The sequence below is a fragment of the Vanacampus margaritifer genome, chromosome 6 (assembly GCF_051991255.1).
Source record: "Vanacampus margaritifer isolate UIUO_Vmar chromosome 6, RoL_Vmar_1.0, whole genome shotgun sequence".
Classification (NCBI taxonomy): Eukaryota; Metazoa; Chordata; class Actinopteri; order Syngnathiformes; family Syngnathidae; genus Vanacampus; species Vanacampus margaritifer.
Window position 1 is genome coordinate 17,779,192 of NC_135437.1, and position 17,238 is coordinate 17,796,429.

General features: G+C 38.0%; 4 protein-coding genes across 8 annotated transcripts in view; 2 read left to right on the top strand and 2 right to left on the bottom strand.

Moving 5' to 3' along the window:
* The first annotated feature begins 351 nt into the window (after window positions 1–351).
* On the top strand, window positions 352–4,801 carry tspan3a (tetraspanin 3a). The gene is made up of 7 exons (XM_077568260.1): window positions 352–545; window positions 2,243–2,434; window positions 2,546–2,620; window positions 2,723–2,824; window positions 2,899–3,054; window positions 3,149–3,232; window positions 4,137–4,801. Exons 1-7 carry the CDS (start codon window positions 483–485, stop codon window positions 4,227–4,229), a joined length of 765 nt encoding a protein of 254 aa, XP_077424386.1. The 5' UTR covers window positions 352–482; the 3' UTR covers window positions 4,230–4,801.
* pstpip1a (proline-serine-threonine phosphatase interacting protein 1a) lies at window positions 4,748–12,347 on the bottom strand. Of its 3 annotated transcripts, XM_077568256.1 has the most exons (15): window positions 12,201–12,347; window positions 10,159–10,259; window positions 10,008–10,082; window positions 9,888–9,922; window positions 9,652–9,758; window positions 8,062–8,124; window positions 7,630–7,734; window positions 7,479–7,524; window positions 7,232–7,311; window positions 6,829–6,927; window positions 6,656–6,752; window positions 6,471–6,558; window positions 6,315–6,394; window positions 5,051–5,142; window positions 4,748–4,968 (listed from the first exon to the last, which is right to left on the bottom strand). In XM_077568256.1, the coding sequence occupies exons 1-15, from the start codon at window positions 12,345–12,347 to the stop codon at window positions 4,837–4,839; spliced, it is 1,347 nt and encodes a 448-aa protein (XP_077424382.1). In that variant the 3' UTR covers window positions 4,748–4,836. The 3 variants fall into 3 exon arrangements, with proteins under 3 accessions (XP_077424382.1, XP_077424383.1, XP_077424384.1); XM_077568257.1 differs by lacking the exon at window positions 8,062–8,124; XM_077568258.1 differs by lacking the exons at window positions 7,232–7,311; window positions 7,479–7,524.
* A 214-nt stretch (window positions 12,348–12,561) lies between these two features.
* Window positions 12,562–15,421, bottom strand: rcn2 (reticulocalbin 2). Its single transcript, XM_077568259.1, has 8 exons — window positions 15,356–15,421; window positions 14,417–14,556; window positions 14,239–14,341; window positions 13,970–14,166; window positions 13,770–13,883; window positions 13,599–13,692; window positions 12,791–12,930; window positions 12,562–12,712 (listed from the first exon to the last, which is right to left on the bottom strand). The coding sequence occupies exons 1-8, from the start codon at window positions 15,387–15,389 to the stop codon at window positions 12,569–12,571; spliced, it is 966 nt and encodes a 321-aa protein (XP_077424385.1). The 5' UTR covers window positions 15,390–15,421; the 3' UTR covers window positions 12,562–12,568.
* Window positions 15,422–16,153: 732 nt separating this feature from the next.
* The window catches only part of scaper (S-phase cyclin A-associated protein in the ER), a 57,343-nt gene continuing 56,258 nt past the window's right edge, over window positions 16,154–17,238 (top strand). For all 3 annotated transcript variants that reach the window (XM_077567341.1, XM_077567344.1, XM_077567342.1), the window contains exon 1: window positions 16,154–16,463. In XM_077567341.1, coding sequence (XP_077423467.1) covers window positions 16,296–16,463 — 168 coding nt within the window. In that variant the 5' untranslated portion in view covers window positions 16,154–16,295. The remainder of the gene's footprint in view (window positions 16,464–17,238) is intronic.

Consider the following 17,238-nt stretch of genomic DNA (forward strand, 5'->3'; position numbering starts at 1 on the left):
AAGTGTTCGGTTTAGGTAAACGGTATGGGATTTTTTAATAGGTTTTAGGTGCACTAATGAATACACGCACGCACGCGCACACACACACATGCACAAACACACACCCACATACAAAAAAGAAAAGAAAAAGGAGAGCAATGATGATGACATTTCAAATGAACAATATTGAGCTCTCCAGAGAAAAAAAACGAAAAAAAAAACTAAACGAGAATTTACCATTTAGTCAGCATTTGAGTATCACAATGAGTGAATCACAATATCAATCTGGCTATCGCCAGCTCACGAGTGTTGTACCGCTCAATAACATCTACTACCGCTAGATGTCAGCAAATCTCCATCTTTGCGTCTTTCAGTTATACTGTGGCGGCTCTACAACAATATTCCGACCCACACACGAACGAATGTAGAGTAAAGGGTAGGGTATGTCTTTGTCTAAAGTAGCATCTTAAAACAAAGCACAGGCTTAAATTCTAGTGTTGGCCATGGGCCAGTGTGGTATCACTTCCTCAAAGACCGTCTTGGTCTTTCTAAACCTCATATTTTGGGTAAGTTTATGGATTATTTTGTTGTTGTTGCGCGCCACGGCGTAGCCTCTAGTGAGCTAGCCGGCTAGCTAGCTACTAATATTTATTTGTGGCAACTTTGTGCCTAGTTTGGTTGCTTAGGCTAGCTTCCTTGCTATCTCTGCAGCCGACCTTTTTAAACAAACTGACATTAGTTTGAAAATAGTACAACTTTTCGGTTAGCGGTAGAACTTCAGGCAAACGTGTTTTTTGAATTAATTCATTAAATATGTTGATCGGAACAAAAAAACAACAACAATCAAACATGGAGAAAAGAATGACACACAAACTGAATGCTAAATGCAGGCACCGCGACTGAATCCCCCCCCCTCCGGATGCTAACAGATTTTCATCACGCAGTGGTTATTTTGCCGTGACCGGCAATATGGCCCCTAACATTTGCCGTGAAACGCGCGACAACTGCAATGGGTAGAAGTGTAGAACGCTCCCCTTGAAAGTGCTCGGACACTGGTTCAAATACCGCTCTGTACATTTTAGTTTTATTTAATATTTTTATACTTTTTTTTTGCAGTCAGTCGATAGTTGTAAACGAGGTTTTGTTTCACGCGTTTATTGAATAATTGAACAGTTATTCTGACGGTTAGTTTTAGGCTGGTAATGTAGGTAACAGCCTATATTTTGTGGCAAAACAAAATGGAAAACTTTGAGAAAAGAAGAGGTGGGTGAAGCTAGGTGGGAACTACACATAGAGCTGACTCACGACAAAAATAACCAATTACCGACAGCATTTACATCACACGAAAATAACTTGTTCACGGCCTACTTACTGATCCTAATCACGGTAAAAAAAAAAAAAAAAAAAAAAAAAGGTCATACATGCCTTACCAAGAATGCAGTAGATTGCTCCCGGCGGTTGACCAATCAGAGCCGTTCAAAATACCACCAGCAGGAGGCGGGTCATGGCAAAAATAAGCACTGCATTTTAATCACAAGTGTAGTTTGTGCCATATGCACAATTAACGAGGAACAATTACTATCCGTTCAACATCAACAATATCAACACTTCAAATCACAAAATAATTTAAGAAGTTGGTAATTGTGAAATTAATATTAGGCTTCATGGGGTACAGGTGTGGCACAAATACACAAGTGGGAATTGGTTTGGAACAGAATGCTAACTTGTGAATTTTTTAATGTTTTTTATTTTATTTTATTTTTGTAGCATACATAGATTTCTGACAGGCTCTTTGGCGCCCCTGGCCCTGGTGTAGCGCCATTAATGGCTAACTTAAATGAAATAAATTAGGGTTGAAATATACACATGTTTGAGCGTGCCATAGTCTATAACAAACATATACTAACACCGTAGGAAAGTCATTATAATTACCTAATTTACTTTGTAAATATATTCAAAACGGTAATTATGGCCATTCCAATGCTATAATCTTGCTGCAATTCAAAAACGGTGTCATCCAAAACAGAAATCTCACATGATAAAATGTGAGCTAACAAAAAACAAAGAAGACGAAACACTAAAAACCTGTCAGATAAAACTTCCTTATTTCTCAGTCAGGTTGCATCATGATTGGCTATATTCCATTTCACTGTCATGATCCGAGAGTGTCTCAACTTTCCCCACACATGAAGACTTTTGGTCTAATATTGTTCTATGATGTGAGTGGAAAAAAAGGAGCAATTTATGCAATGCTCACCAACAGGCGGCAGCTGGCATCCTCTGCTACGCCGGCGCGTACGTCTTCATTACATACGATGACTACGACCACTTTTTCGAAGACGTTTACACGCTGGTCCCGGCGGTCGTCATCATGGCGGCCGGGGCGCTCCTTTTCCTCATCGGCCTCATCGGATGCTGCGCCACTGTGAGGGAGAGCCACTGCGGACTCAAGACGGTCAGTACAAACCGTGAACGTGTGAAGATATTGCTGTGAGAATGACCAAAACAATTTTCTTGGGAGCGTATGGCTTTTCATTTTGTTTTATATTTCTCATGAATCAATCAGTTCGTCCTAATTCTGCTGCTGGTTTTCCTGACTGAAGTGGCTGTTGTGGTTCTCGGATATATTTACAGAGCAAAGGTGAGAAAGTCATACAAGTGGGGGGTGTTTAAAAAAAATAAAATAAAATTAAACTATATGTGGAACCCGGCGTGGAATACTTAAGTCATATTTCGTTGCCAGGTTGAAGATGACGTGAATGGTTCCATCCATAAAGTATACGAGGAGTACAACGGCACCAACAGTAACGCACAGAGCCGCGCCATCGACTACATTCAGAAACAGGTGAGGACGCACAAGAAATAAACAAGTGAGAACATGTGGGCACTCTTACTCAGCACACCGATTTGTTTGTGCAGCTCCAATGCTGCGGCATCCGCAATTACTCCGACTGGCGGGACACGCGCTGGTTTGAAACATCCAAGAACAACAGCGTGCCCATCAGCTGTTGCAACGTTGAAGTTGGTGGACTCTGCACGGGGTCCCTAACTCGTCATGAAGAACTCTACCAAGAAGTAAAAATGATGATGATGATGATAATCTTCACATTTGTTTAAGTAGCAACTGAATTAGTTTATCCGGATCTTTTGTGTATTGTCTGGGTTTTAGGGCTGTGAGGCTCTGGTTGTGAAGAAGTTGAAGGAGATTATGATGTATGTCATCTGGATTGCGCTGACTTTTGCTGCCATCCAGGTATGTTATTGTATCGCATCAGAATACATTGGATTTGTCGACTGCGTTAGCTGTAGTTGTTTTGTGTTCTAAACAGTGTTGTGCCAATACCAGTATCGGGAGGGGCACCGATGCTGCATTAAAACACTGGCATCGGTATCAGCGAGTACTAACAAATAACGGGCCGATGCCATTTACCGATACAATTATAGAAGTTTTAACGCAGCGTACACTCACTGATGTGTGATCACAGGTGTTCGGTGCATGCATTTCCTGTTTCACGAAGTTTTTTTAGCAGTGCCAGACCAAGATAGTAATTATTTTACATCCAAGTGAGTATGCAGTTCCTTAGAATAAAAACAAAACAAAACAGTTTTTTTTTTTTTTTTTTCAAACGGTAGTTCTAAACCACTCAGGCTGGGTGATTATGAAGAAAAAGTTAGGGATGGGCGAGTACTGATACCAGGTATTGGTATCGGATAGATACTAGGGATGTAACGATATCCAAACATCACGATACGATAATTATCACGTTTTTGTGGGAAGTTTGGCGTTTAAAAAAAAAAAAAAACTCACAATATTGTAAAAATAATTATTACGTTCCCCTTCATCTGACCAATAGCGTGGATTTTAAACATAGGACCAAAACACGCTTTGTGAAAATTAAACTAAAAAAATAGCCACCAAAGTGTGCTAGAACTGGATGGAAATCAACCTGACTTTTTAAACTGCTTTTAACTCATTTGCTCCCAAAAACGTATAAATACGTTCGATTTTAAACGTGTTAAGTGTCCCAAAGACGTATTTATACATTTTATATTGCACACAGTGACCTAATGAAATATCCAATGAATGAATGAATGAATGAAGAAATGTATGACTGTGCAATAAAAACATACTTTTTCTTCTCTCCCATCCCTACAAGATTCTGGGTATGTTGTCGGCGTGCGTCGTGCTGTGCCGCAGGAGAAACGATCCCGCCTACCAGCTCCTCATCACAGGAGGCACCTACGCTTGAGCGTCTCCTGCTCAGACTCATTGGTGAATCCATTAACACACTAACATTAAGACACTGAAGCTGCATGATTTATTATTATTTTTTGCAACCCAAAGCTGTAGTCCAAATTCTTCCAACGGTTGCTGAGAATGCGTGATTGACCTTGTATGGATGGAGGAAGTGCACAGGATGATTTCCTCTTTAATTTGTAAGACTGTTCGACCTTATAATGTCAAGATGCAGTGATTTTCAACATGAATACTCCTGCTAATGTTGTACACTACTGTCTCCTGTTATGCTGGAAGCTGTTTTACAGTCCTCTGTACATAAATTGTAGTTCTAGAATTTTTGTCAACTCGTAGCATGTGACTGCTAAGAATGTAATGAAGTTGTAAAGGAGTGCAGTGACTCGGGTCGGGTTCGGAAATTCTAGAGAAATTAGTGCAACAAACGATGCTTGTAGGCTTTACAGAAGGGCAGCTTGTATTTTTACGATATTTCTCATTAGGAAGGCTCTGCAAAATTAAACACTATGAAAATTGTATTTAAGATTTTAATACAAGTGAAAAATAAAATACATTATTCACAAATAATTAGTGACAAGTCCTTCTAGTTGCGTTGTTCAAAGTCATTCTTTGGCAAGGTAAGAGCCTGGAACCAGCCCCATTTGGCCATCGCGCTGCACCATCCACCAGCCGTCTTCACCCTGATCCGTGACGAGCACGGCGTCGCCAGCAGACATGGAGAGCTCGTCGTCTCTCTAAAGAAAAATCAAGCACCTTCAGCAGTGACTTCTTTTCATTCAGTGGAACAATTCAGTGAAAGTCGAGCCAAGGACGGACCTGGGCCACGTACTCGTACACGGCCTTGTACTCTTCGCTCTGTTGGGACCCGTGAATCCTAGGGATGGCGCTATAGACGTCTTCATAGTCCCCTGTGGAGTTAGTAGTCCAGTCAATTAAAGAACTAAATGTGCGGCCCATTCCGGAAAGGTGCACCGTTACTATTCAAAGACCATGGGCAGAAATGATGTCGTCACGAGAAGTAGCACTTAAAACTTGCGAACTCAGTCCAAAATACAGTCGTTCCTCGTCATATTGTTAACAGTCTCACTTTATTGCAAATGTTAACCTCTTACGTAGCTAATTTCATATCACAGAGTTTTCACTATATCACAGGGTGTTGCGGTGAGCATTTTTACATACTGAACTTCGTTCTCATGTAGCAATAAGTGCACGGTCTGTCTATGTGCTGTGTGCTGTTTCTACCCCTAGGTGTCAGTAATGCTTAGAGAATGGAGTTTAGTGCAGGTATGATGTTAGTTGAGGCTTGGGGGGCAATAAATCGAGACATACTCGCTGACACACTTAGGACCGCCCCCTCATTTGAATAGCATTTCATGATGCACCTCAGCGTCTGGAGCATAAAATAAATGTGAGAGCAGAGCAAATTTATTATTGATATTTAATTCTATGTATATATTTATTTTTGTATTTCCAAATTTATATATATATAAAAAAAAATGAATTACATTTGTTATTTTTGTATTTATTTTTTACTTGTATTTATTTATATATTTATTTTTTGATTTTATTTATATATGTTTATATATCTTTTGTGTGTGTTTTATTTATTTAATTAAATTACTTAATTATATTTTTTATATCGGGTTTTATTTGGACTTTTGGTCCTCTATATTTATATTTATCCCTCCCTGTCCTGATGACTTTTATCACAAAGTTTAAAGAAAGGTGCCATAATAAGTGTTAAAAGCTGCTTAGAAGATTCATCTTTCCTGAGAGAGTCCGTGTCGCGTGCTCAAAAATTGGAATGAGAAGAACTAAAGTTGTATTTGGAAAACTGAATGTGAATATGCAGCCTACAGAATTAAACTTTCAGTGAGGATCAAATACTGTATCAGGTAAACTGATATACATTTCTTAATTTTGACTTGCGTTCCATATAATTCAAATTGTGCAATTCAGATTAAAAATGTCAATTTAATGATTCAAATTAAACAATAAAATTAAATTGATTTCATTCAAATTATATTTGAGCAATTCAAATGTAAAATGATTCAAATTCAAGTTTCTGTATTTGTCTTACCTGTACTGTCTGCGCTCGGATCTTTATGAAGGCTCATACTGGAGCCAGCTAGAGAATTCCCTTGAAGGAGATTTGAAAACCTACAAATGGGAACAGTATATAACCTTAACAATTGTTATCGGTTGCGTGATTGTCAACCCAATGTGTTGTTCAGACTTTTTCATGACTCCGCCTACAAGTCCCATGCTTCCATTTCGGACCTCTGTGGCATCCCTCTCGTAGTAGTTTTGGTATTCAATGGGAGCTACAGAGCAAGAAAAGAGTCAGTGAAAGATATCTTGATCAGCGATAACATGAAAATATTCTCCCGTGTCGTATTCAAATAAGGCGGGCCCGCCTACCGGGACGGCTGGAGCCGGTGCCTTTAATCCCCACAAAGCAGTTCATGTTGGCGATAACGTCACACTTCTCCAGTATTTGCCTCACACTTTCATAACACTGAAAGGAGCAGACATTATAAGTCGTTTTTGGTTTGCAAAGCTGAGCTGATTACTTTAGATGTGTGACGACTCACTTCATCGGCCTTCACGCATTGCATGGACAAATGGTTACAATGCACCCACAAACCGTTCCTCAGGGCCTTCAGGCGCTCCGCTTCCTGCTGCTGAAACATCTGCAAGAAAACGTGATTGGGAAATTAACGTTTACAACACCGAGCATAGGACATTTTGGTGATCTGTTGTACAATGACAATGTGTAACCTCAAATCAACCTCATAACAAAGTTTTGTGCCTAACATAGGAAGTTTGCAAATTAGTGACTTGTTTCATTGTCTTATCATAGGAAGTATTGCACATCCTCATTGAGGACACAAAATGGGTATTGCCGCTCTTGGGTTAAGCTTGTACTCTTTAGAATGGATTGTGTTTTCCTCTCTTGGTCAATATACTGGGACATTGTCACATGTGACAAGTTACCTCACACGTGTTGATGTGCGTTAATTCCCACTCTTGACGGATCTTGTCCAGCTGCTCAATGTTGGATTTGTACTGTCGCTCTATTAGATCATTACAAGATCAAGCATACAATTTTAAAACACAGAATTTGCATTTGTCACACTGACTAAACAGAGTGGATGTTATTTTATGTCACAACGGCATCAGTTTGAATAGATGGGTTTTGACATCCTCAATAAAAGAGAAGTGCAGAACAAATAGTTCTCACCGGCCTCTTCTGCAGCTTGCCTGCACTGTTTGGATTTGTTGCTCAGCTGTAAACAATTCATTTTTTTTTTAATCACATGGGTCCTTTGGGGGTGTGAATGAATATTTAAAACAAGTTATAGCCAATACTCATCATAGACTTGATCATTTACCTTTTCTATGTGTTTGGGTGTGGCTGTGGAAGCGTTGCTCATCCTATCCGCCGTTTGCTCGGCCTCATCTGCCTCCCTGCAGCGTTGCTCGTACTGTCTTTCAGACTGGAGACACGTGCAACAACAAAAAACACAAATATGTGATAGCAAGCACGGAAAGAAGTAGATGGTAATTTTTATTATTATTTTTTTTAAATGAGTCAACCCTCAACAACAACAAAATGCAAGTGAGATTTAAGGCTGTTCCCTTATGGGATTAACACACAAATGCATATATGCTTAGATATGCACGGCCAACCAAGCATACTAAACTGCGAACCATGAGATGACACATCATAAAGAACACCCACACCCACAAAGCAGTCATATGACCAACAAATGACACACTTATATTACATCAGTCCTGGAATTTTTCTGACATGTTGACCTTACATTAATTGTTTTCTTGTAGAAGGACACTTTGCTCTTGTGGACCTTGTCCATGGTGAATTCCAGCTGATGAGGAAGGACAATCAAATGTCAACTATTTAAAAAAACAAATATATATATATACAGGGTGTCCATAAAGTCTCTTTACCATTTAAAAAAATGTATTAAAAATGCAATTGATTAGATATTTTATTTAGATTTGTTCTATTGTATTCAGCATTTATTAAAGGTTTTTTTTTACCTCTTTTAATACACTTCTACATGGGCACCATTAGTTGCACGAAGCACATCAAGACGGTACTCGATTTCTTGCCATGTTCGCTGTAGCACAGCCTCATCAATTGTGGCAATGGCATCAGTAATCCTTTGCTTAAGGTCAGTAATGATAAACACTGTGTGTTTTTTTTAAACACTGAATACAATAGAACAAATCTGAATAAAATATCTAATCAATTGCATTTTTAATAATTTTTTTAAATGGTAAAGAGACTTTATGGACACCCTGTATATATATATATATACACACACACACACGCAAATTTTATATTTGTTCTTAACTCATTTGCTCCCAAAAACGTATAAATACGTTCTATTTTAAATATTGCCATGCTCCCAAATACATATTTATACAGTTTTTATGTGTGTTTTTTTATTTTTATGCTAGAGCATACAGAAGGCTTTGATGCAGCCTCAGAACTGAAGAGAATGCTTGAAGCAATGGTAGTTATTACAAAAACGGCCAGCAGGTGGCAGCAGAGTATAAGAGATCAACCAGGGCCATATTGCAAAGAGCTATTTTCCCCCCAGTTTTAAACAGATTTGTGAATAATGATGAAACTTAGCTAGATTCTAATGCGAATTGCTGCAAAACAGAAACAGATAGAAATATACTTCTTTTTTCCTGATGAAAGGAGAGACTCTAATCTTTCTTTTGGTAGGTTCCATGTTTTTATAGCAATAGAACACAATATTCGGTGGGCCTTGAAATTACACTCAAAATCCAGTAAAACAGCCGTGACCGAAGAGGGGTTGCTTCTGTAAAAATGGCTGGGAGTGAATGAGTTAATGTACAATAAAATGTACAATGAAATATTTTTAACATTAAGTTTTAATACTCTTGTTAACATAAAAGTGGATTTAAAAAAAAAAAAGTTAAATAGAATTATGGCTGCATCTTTTAGTCATTGATACAGTAATTTCATAATAATTCATAAAATTGAGTTGAAATTAAAAAGTCGGTCTAGATGGCATAATTGCATTTGTTAGAATGTGACAGCTCAGTGCATTTTTCTTTCCGTATTAAAAGCTATCTAATCTTAATCATGAAGTAACTTTTTGTTTTTGTTTTTTGTAAATTGTAAAATACAACTTGACCCCAGTCTCCGCAAATATATGTAGGCTATGATACTGTACTATTATTATTAAATGTATTAACTGCTAGATTTTGACGTGGACGTGTCTGCTGCGTTGCTACTGGAATTCCTCCAGTACAGGCTTTCCAAGTATTGGGCGGTCATTAATTGCGCGTTAAAACATTTGTGGCATTAAAGAAACTTTAAATTAACTAAAAATATATATATATATTTTAAGTACCTTTTTTCTTTCCTCTTTCTGCTTCTCTCTGAACTGCTCAATGCTTTTTGCCTCTTCCCTTAAAAGGCCAGACAACTGGATGTGCAAGTTGCCAATCATTTCCGTTTCTGGGAAAGAATCAAACAAAAAGTATACAAGGCTTGAAACGTGGACACGCAAGTTACCTATCAGTTCCATTTCTTAACACGTATTCTTCAATAAAAAAAAAAAATATATATACTGTATGTTGCTCTTACGCGTTTTCATTTCATCAATGGACGTTCTCAGCGTGCTGTGGAAACAAACGCATGCTTAGAGGATGTGACGTGGGCAACGTCTTAACACAATCTCTGCAGTGCAAACCCACGCACACCCACCAGATCTCATAGAAACCCCCAACCTTGTGTGAGATGGCGACTAGTTCTTTGCCATATTTTTCCTCGGCGGAAGCCCTGTGACAGACAAGACGACCACAATGTGGTGTCAGGGTGACATCACTTACATAACCTTGCAAGTTAACAGGCCCACCTCATTTTTAACAGCTCCTCCATGTCTTTGCACGTCCGCCGACCATCGTTTAGTCTCTGGATGATGGCCTCATAGCCGGCGTTGCTAATGAAGTTCACTCCCTGGACGAACATTGACAACATTAGCCATCAGCTTTCAGTTTGTGAAATTTTTTTTTCCCCCACTTCTAATGTGTCTTGTTTTTTGGAAGGAAAGGCCCTGAACACACTAATGTTAGACATAATCAATGGGGCCAGATTATTGGACTCCAAGGTGAATTTATTTATTTATTCCCAAGGTCAAAAAGGTGGTATGTTGCCAAGCTGCAAAAAAAAAAAGACGTTATTGCCTACTTACTGTAGATGAAGGTTATTCAATTTAGGAATCTCTGGTCTCAATTGCTGCTCAGTCAGAATTTCCCATTGTCTGCAGCAGTTCTGAATGATGCAACTACCCGTCGACTACTGTATATGTGACTTGTGGAATATTCAATTGTTTATTTTTTTATTAATATATAATTTATTTATTTTTTCAAGTACAGTTGTGATAATATAACTTATTTTGCTAAATAATGTAATTGTATTTATATTACTATAAATAATAGTTTTATTTTATATATTATAAGCATAGTTGTGATACGTTATAATTATACTTCAAATATTAAAAAAACAAAACTATATAATAAGGAGTAACAGAAGTAAAAAAAAAAATAAATACTGTTTAAATGTATTATAGTTCGTGGTAAAGGCAAATTTTTGAAAGTGGGGACAGGCAACAAATGCTGTTTTCCTAGTGTTGAAAGTATTTTAATGTATTAAATTGTATTTATTAAATACTTATTGAATAGTCAGTGATATCAGATGTGCATGACATTTTGTTTGGTAAAACATTTACACATTTAATTTCACGTAGGCAGGAATTTGCCCGTAATATACTTTCACATCTCCAGTTTGCTTTTGCAAGAGATGCAATTACACGTTAAGTGTTCTTAATAGGTTAATGCACTTTAGACAACATAATCACAATATTAGTGAATAGCAAAAATCTGCCAGTAGACGCTTTCACATTTGCCGATACTGTATTAGTTCATATCTTTTTTAAGATTAACAAATGAACAATACTGAGCTCTCTCTTTTTTATTAATCAAATAAGTGACAAAGACCACAATGTTTACATCCGCAGCTTAGTAACATTCAGTTTTAAACAGAAAATGCAATGGGAATAAATGATGTAACCTTAAAGAATACAAAATTGAACCAAATGTGTGACTCATCAGACATGCACAATAGAACTAACATTAGTACCGGGTGCTTCAGTTTTGAATTGCAGGTACTGTATTGGAATTCTTTTTTTCAGTTTCAATGCTGGTGGTTGTAAAAAAAAAAAAAAAAAAACATTTAAAACCATGTTTATACAGTAGGTTTCCCAACAGTAAATGTTTCACAAAAAACACAAAGAAAATATTAACTCATTCACTGCGATTGACGGCTATAGACGTCAAAAATTCATTTTAACTATTTCTATTAATTTAACATTTTTTTCCCCACTTTTGTCAACAAGAATATGAAAACCTAGGGAAAAAAATATTGTACATTTAGACCAGATATAAAATTTGTGATTAATCATGAGTTAACTATTAAAGTCATGTGATTATTTACATTTAAAAAATAATAATAATTGCCTGACACCCTAATTTTTAATAATATTTTCTAAAAAAAAAAAAAAAAAGTAGATAAAAAAATTAGGTCGTCAGATGATTAAAATTTTTGATTGTAATTAATCACATGACTTCAATAGTTAACTTACGATTAATCACAAATTTTATATGAAATGCAATAAAAAAATTATACGTTTTAATAAAAGTCGGAAAAATGTTAAACTAATAGAAATAGTTCAAATGAATTTTTGACGTCTAAAGCCATCAATGGCAGTGAATGAGTTAATAAAAAACATTAGTGACCAATTAATTTATGTGTTCCACAGTCAACTTGGTCCTCAAACCAAAACACAAAAATTAAAAAAAATATATACATGTATATGAATGAATCATGGCAGAAGCTCACCCAAAAGGCATCCTTAAACTGTAACTCCATCCTGCGTGGTTCCCCTCTGAAGAAACTTTTCACCTTTTCAATGCGCTTCTGAACACCGGAAAATTTGACAGTCGGCTGCTCGACGCAAGTGAAAGAGTCCAGGAAACGAGTCGTCATATGACACCTCTGCTCGTTTGTTTGAAAAGAGGAAGAGTGGCAGCGGCAAACACAAATGGACTGCCACTTCGCTTTTTGAAATCCCTGCGATAGCCAGTGAGCATTGTGCTGGTTTACCAAGTTCCTCAGCAGTGTTGTGTTGCCACGCGACTTCAACACTGCTTAAAAATAAATCTAATAATTCTTGATGTGGGAGCAAATGACAAAATAAGGATCTCAAGCTATAGTTCATCATGCGACAAGTGCATATGTCTGCCGTAGTCCGTCACTTCGCTGTTCAAGAAGGTATCTTGGTTTTTCAAAACTTCAGCCTCTGAGATTTGCCCATCTCCATCCTGGTCCATCTCCTTAATGAGATGAAGAGCCTGTGAATGATAAATGAACGTGCCGTCACCAAACAAATGGAAACAATCCAAATTTTAATGTCAAAAGTCATGTCTTACTTCTTCTCGAGCGGCGCCGTAGCTGTTGGGCGCAATCCAGCGGAGTTGCTCCTCTCGATTCAACATGCCGTCCTTATCTTGATCGTAGAGGTCCTTGAAGCGCACGGTCTCCTCCACCTCCCACTGTGAAGGGGCGTCCTCTTTCAAAGACAAGCGACAGGGATTGCAAAGTCAGTGCACTTGGGGAGAAAAATTGTCAGGGTTAATATACCTTTTCAAAATGACGACAGACAATTCCATCACTTTACATCTGTGGTAAATGGTGTAGTTCATATCAACATGTACACTCTAAATAATTATGTATTGAAAGCGATAGTAAGCATATAAAATTTGATTTCATCATGGTAAACTGAGTAGAAACTAGATATGCATGCTCATAGATGACCACAATTTTTTTTTTAATGTACAATCAGATGAAAACATTGGAGTGAACAGTAGTTACTCCTCCTAGTGGTAAGGTTGGTAAATTACAGTTATTTTTTATTTTTTTTATTTTGCTTGCTGATTTATGTTTACACCACACTTGTTTGGTTTGACTTATTTGTCTTTGTTTTAGCATAAGCCTAACTTATAAGACCAAAACATTTATGTGTATTTATTGCTTGTGTTTGTAAAAAAAGTAATAATTAAATAAATAAATAGAAGAGGACCTTGACAAATATAATTGCATATTAATTTTCAATAGTAAAAGGGAAGAAAAAAAACCTGACTTTGATCTTTTTTGTTCAGGTAGAAATCTGTTGTGAAAGTCAACAGCAATACATTTCAAGTACTTCTTTTTTTTTTTTTTTTATCAAAATGTACTAACCTCCACGTCTAATGTCACCAATAAATTCCTTCAGACTGATCAGTCCGTCTTGATCCAAGTCGTAGTCATTTAGCACATCCTCGATTGCAAAATCCTGTAATTAGAAGAAGGGGGATGAGAGGATCTAACATCCCGAGTACATTATCCATCCAAGATCCACTCTGATCTTACAGCCATGTGGTCCACTTCAGACGGGTGGGTGAAGGCCAGGAACTCGGTCACATTGAGGCCGAGCGTACCGTCCAGGTCTGCGAAATTGAAGCGCCTCCTCTCCTTCAGGTGGAGCTGACGGGAGGATAAGATAAGATGACATATTGGTGTTATGAATTAACATGTTGCCATGGGGATGTTGGTGTACATATAGTACATACATGTCGCAGAGACTCTTGCTCAGGATCATCCAGGATTGTGCTTTCATCAAAATGAAAGAGCTTGTCATGGACGACCATGTTGTACTCCTCCCACGATACTACACCGTCTTTGTTGGTGTCAAATTCAGCAAAGCGCTCCTCTGCGTCGTCCAGGGCATATTTTCTGTACACATGCTGAATCCATAGAGCAATCTCCTCTATGAAGAAACCAAAATCAATTGCTTGTTCACCTTTTCTTCTTTTAAGTGTTACAATGCACACAATCTTACCTGCGCTTAGGTGTTTGTCAGCATTTTTGTCAATCTTCTTTACAATTTCCATCATCTTCTTCCTCTGCTCTTCTGGGCTTAGTTTGTTTAACTCCTCAGGGTCCTACAAAAGCATCACATAAAAGCTAAGCTAAGTCACAAGGCTATCAAGATAAAAGGAAAAATAGTGTTTCACAACCTTCTCTCCCAGCAAGACATTCATGTCATGTTCAGAATGTAGCTGGTGTCCTAAATGATCTTCATGTTTGTGAGAGCTGAGTACCAACACAAACTGAAGGGCCAGCAATGCCACCGCCGTCACAGTAGAAGGTGACATCTCTGGGGAGATACAGAAATTGGTATGATAATCAATCATACTTGATACTGATTGATCTTTTAAGAGCATCCTAGTTCGTATTCGCAAATGGAATTTGCCTTGTCGCTTTAAAAAAACAACAACTAATATTTATGAATATTTCATTTCAATTCACTCCTTGGTTTGTCATTCTACAATTTTACAGCATTTCCTGTTGCTTATGGGGTTAGATATTATTTGTCACTTATCGAGTGGCAGTGTTTTAAAGCTCGCTCTGAGTCGTAAATTTAGTTACTAACATTTAGCCTAATTTTAGTACAGTACACTATTCCCACTCTTCTTTTTTTGTATTCATGGAGGCCCTGTGGTACTATGCTGCCTCTCACAGGTCAGTCTTGGTACTACGTCAGATAGAGTTGTGTGGCGCATCCTGTAGTCTTAATTATTATTATTATTATTATTATTATCTCTAATTTACTGTAAACTGCAGCTGGACGGAGTCCAGGAAAAAGTTCCCCACGGGGAAAATAAAAGTATATCGTATCGTATCGTAGTCAACTTGAACTAGTACACCATACACTAAAAGAGCAGCAAACACTCGTTTGCCATTTTCCCTCTTATCATGTTTGTAGTCTATCGCACTATTTTAAAAATCGGCTAAGATGTCGAAGTATGTGTTGGTATGGTTAAGTCAACGAAGCGACGTGCAAACAGACAGAATGGCAGAACCTCAAAATACTTGAACGTATCCGAAATGCGAAATAATCACTAACGACTCGAATTGTATAACGTATACTTTGTTGCCTGAATAATTGCGGTTACCGTGAACAGTTGACAACAACGTTGCTTGTGTCATCGGAGCTGGGGCAGAAGACTGTTAGATTTCCGGTTTGAGATTTCACAATAAAACAAGTGTCGCATGTCTGAAAACGTACGTTCGTAAAACGTTGCTCAAACACATGTGCAGTCTTCAAAACATACCCATACGTCGTGGTTGTCGTTGTCATAAACGGACGTTTTAAGACTTGCACGATGTGCATCACTTCTAGTCGGCTTGTGGTCTATTTATGAAACATCTAAGACACAACCTAACTCACTTCGAAACACTTCCATTGGGACAGCATTATCGAGTTATCAAAAAAGACAGCAAGAATGGAGATAATCGTAAGTATGAGAGATTTAATGACATTAGTGTAAATATTTTTCATTATGGCTTTTGGAGATCAAATAAACATCCAATTGACATTTAGATAATACAAAAAAAAAACACGAAAGCTTCAGGGATTCAGAGGTGTGCCTAGTTTTCATGTAGTTTTTATTAAATAAATTGAGGGAATTTTGTATCTTTTTAGATCGTACATTTAAAATCCAATTTTCTATTATTTCCAGTATGAAGCACAACGAATGTACCTTTATTTTGAAAGTAGATTCATTTGCACACGTTTAGCGAAATGCCCGCTCAATCTTTATGGTTGCCATGGTAGAGACGTGCAGTCCCGCCCTCGGTAACTAAGTCCCGCCCTGTGACCCGAATTATCCTGCACTCGATTGGCTATCAACCATGTCGCTCTCATGTTAGCGTAACATGATTGGACCACATTGCCGTCTATCTAAAACATCGCAATGTCATCGGACTTCCGTTTTTTGGTATCTTAGCCTCGCTGTCATGTAACATGGTTTCCCATCCACTCTGACAACTGGACAACTTTGTCCGTGGACTAAGCGTTTCTCACCGACTGAGCGTTGAACGTAGCGCGAATCGATGAACAAAGACGGCCGCCACGACGGACGACGGCGCGGCGCCGGGCAGCACCGTCTGGGACCGAGAGTCGGGCACGGAGGTGACGGGAGGGAGAGGTCTGGCAGCAACAGCTCGGGGTCGTCACATGGAGGAGGCAAAAACAAAAACCCGTCCATTAATGCTCTCAAGGTAACCGGAATCATCTCGTTATGTTATTTTTTTTGTCGAAATGGAGCGCCTATTGTACGTCTCCGAAATCTGTTGTCTTGCGCGTGGCTGGATTAACGCCGGCTAGCTAGCAGCCACGATTAAATCCATTTTGGTTTTAGTGTGCCTTTACCTTCCAAGTGGGTGTGGTGCTACCAGCTCGACGATATAAGGCTTCGATCGTTTTGGATGTTTTATTTTTTTTTTACATCATGGTTAGTGATCATAGTTGCTGTGGAAATGACTCAACTAGTAGGAATAATAGTTGACCACTGACTAAGATGAGTGCTGACTAGTTAACAACAAACTCCTCGTGTAGCTCTGCAAAATGCACGAGTGCATGTTCAAACTGTTTGTAATTCTAATGAGGTACATAACTAACTCCGGCCATGGTTCGTTTTATATTAGGTACAGTGGGGAACAAATTCAAATCACAATGTTTATATTTGGTGTAAATTGAACAAATGTATTGTCCACATCTTAAATATTTTCTTTCTAGGAAACTGCAAAAGCAATACTAGTTTCTATTATTTTAAGGAAATGATTGATGCAGGCAAGTACAACAATAACGGTTTGAACATTGTAAAAACGCTAAAAATTATAACACAATAAAATTGCATGTTATTTCAACTAGCGCATCCTGCAAATGTCACATGACCAAAGCCAGAAAACCCTTATGCTGCATTCGAGGAAGATGGAAATTCGGACTTTTCCGACTTTATACCGGGAAAGGTGTTCGGGAACGCCTATTTGAATT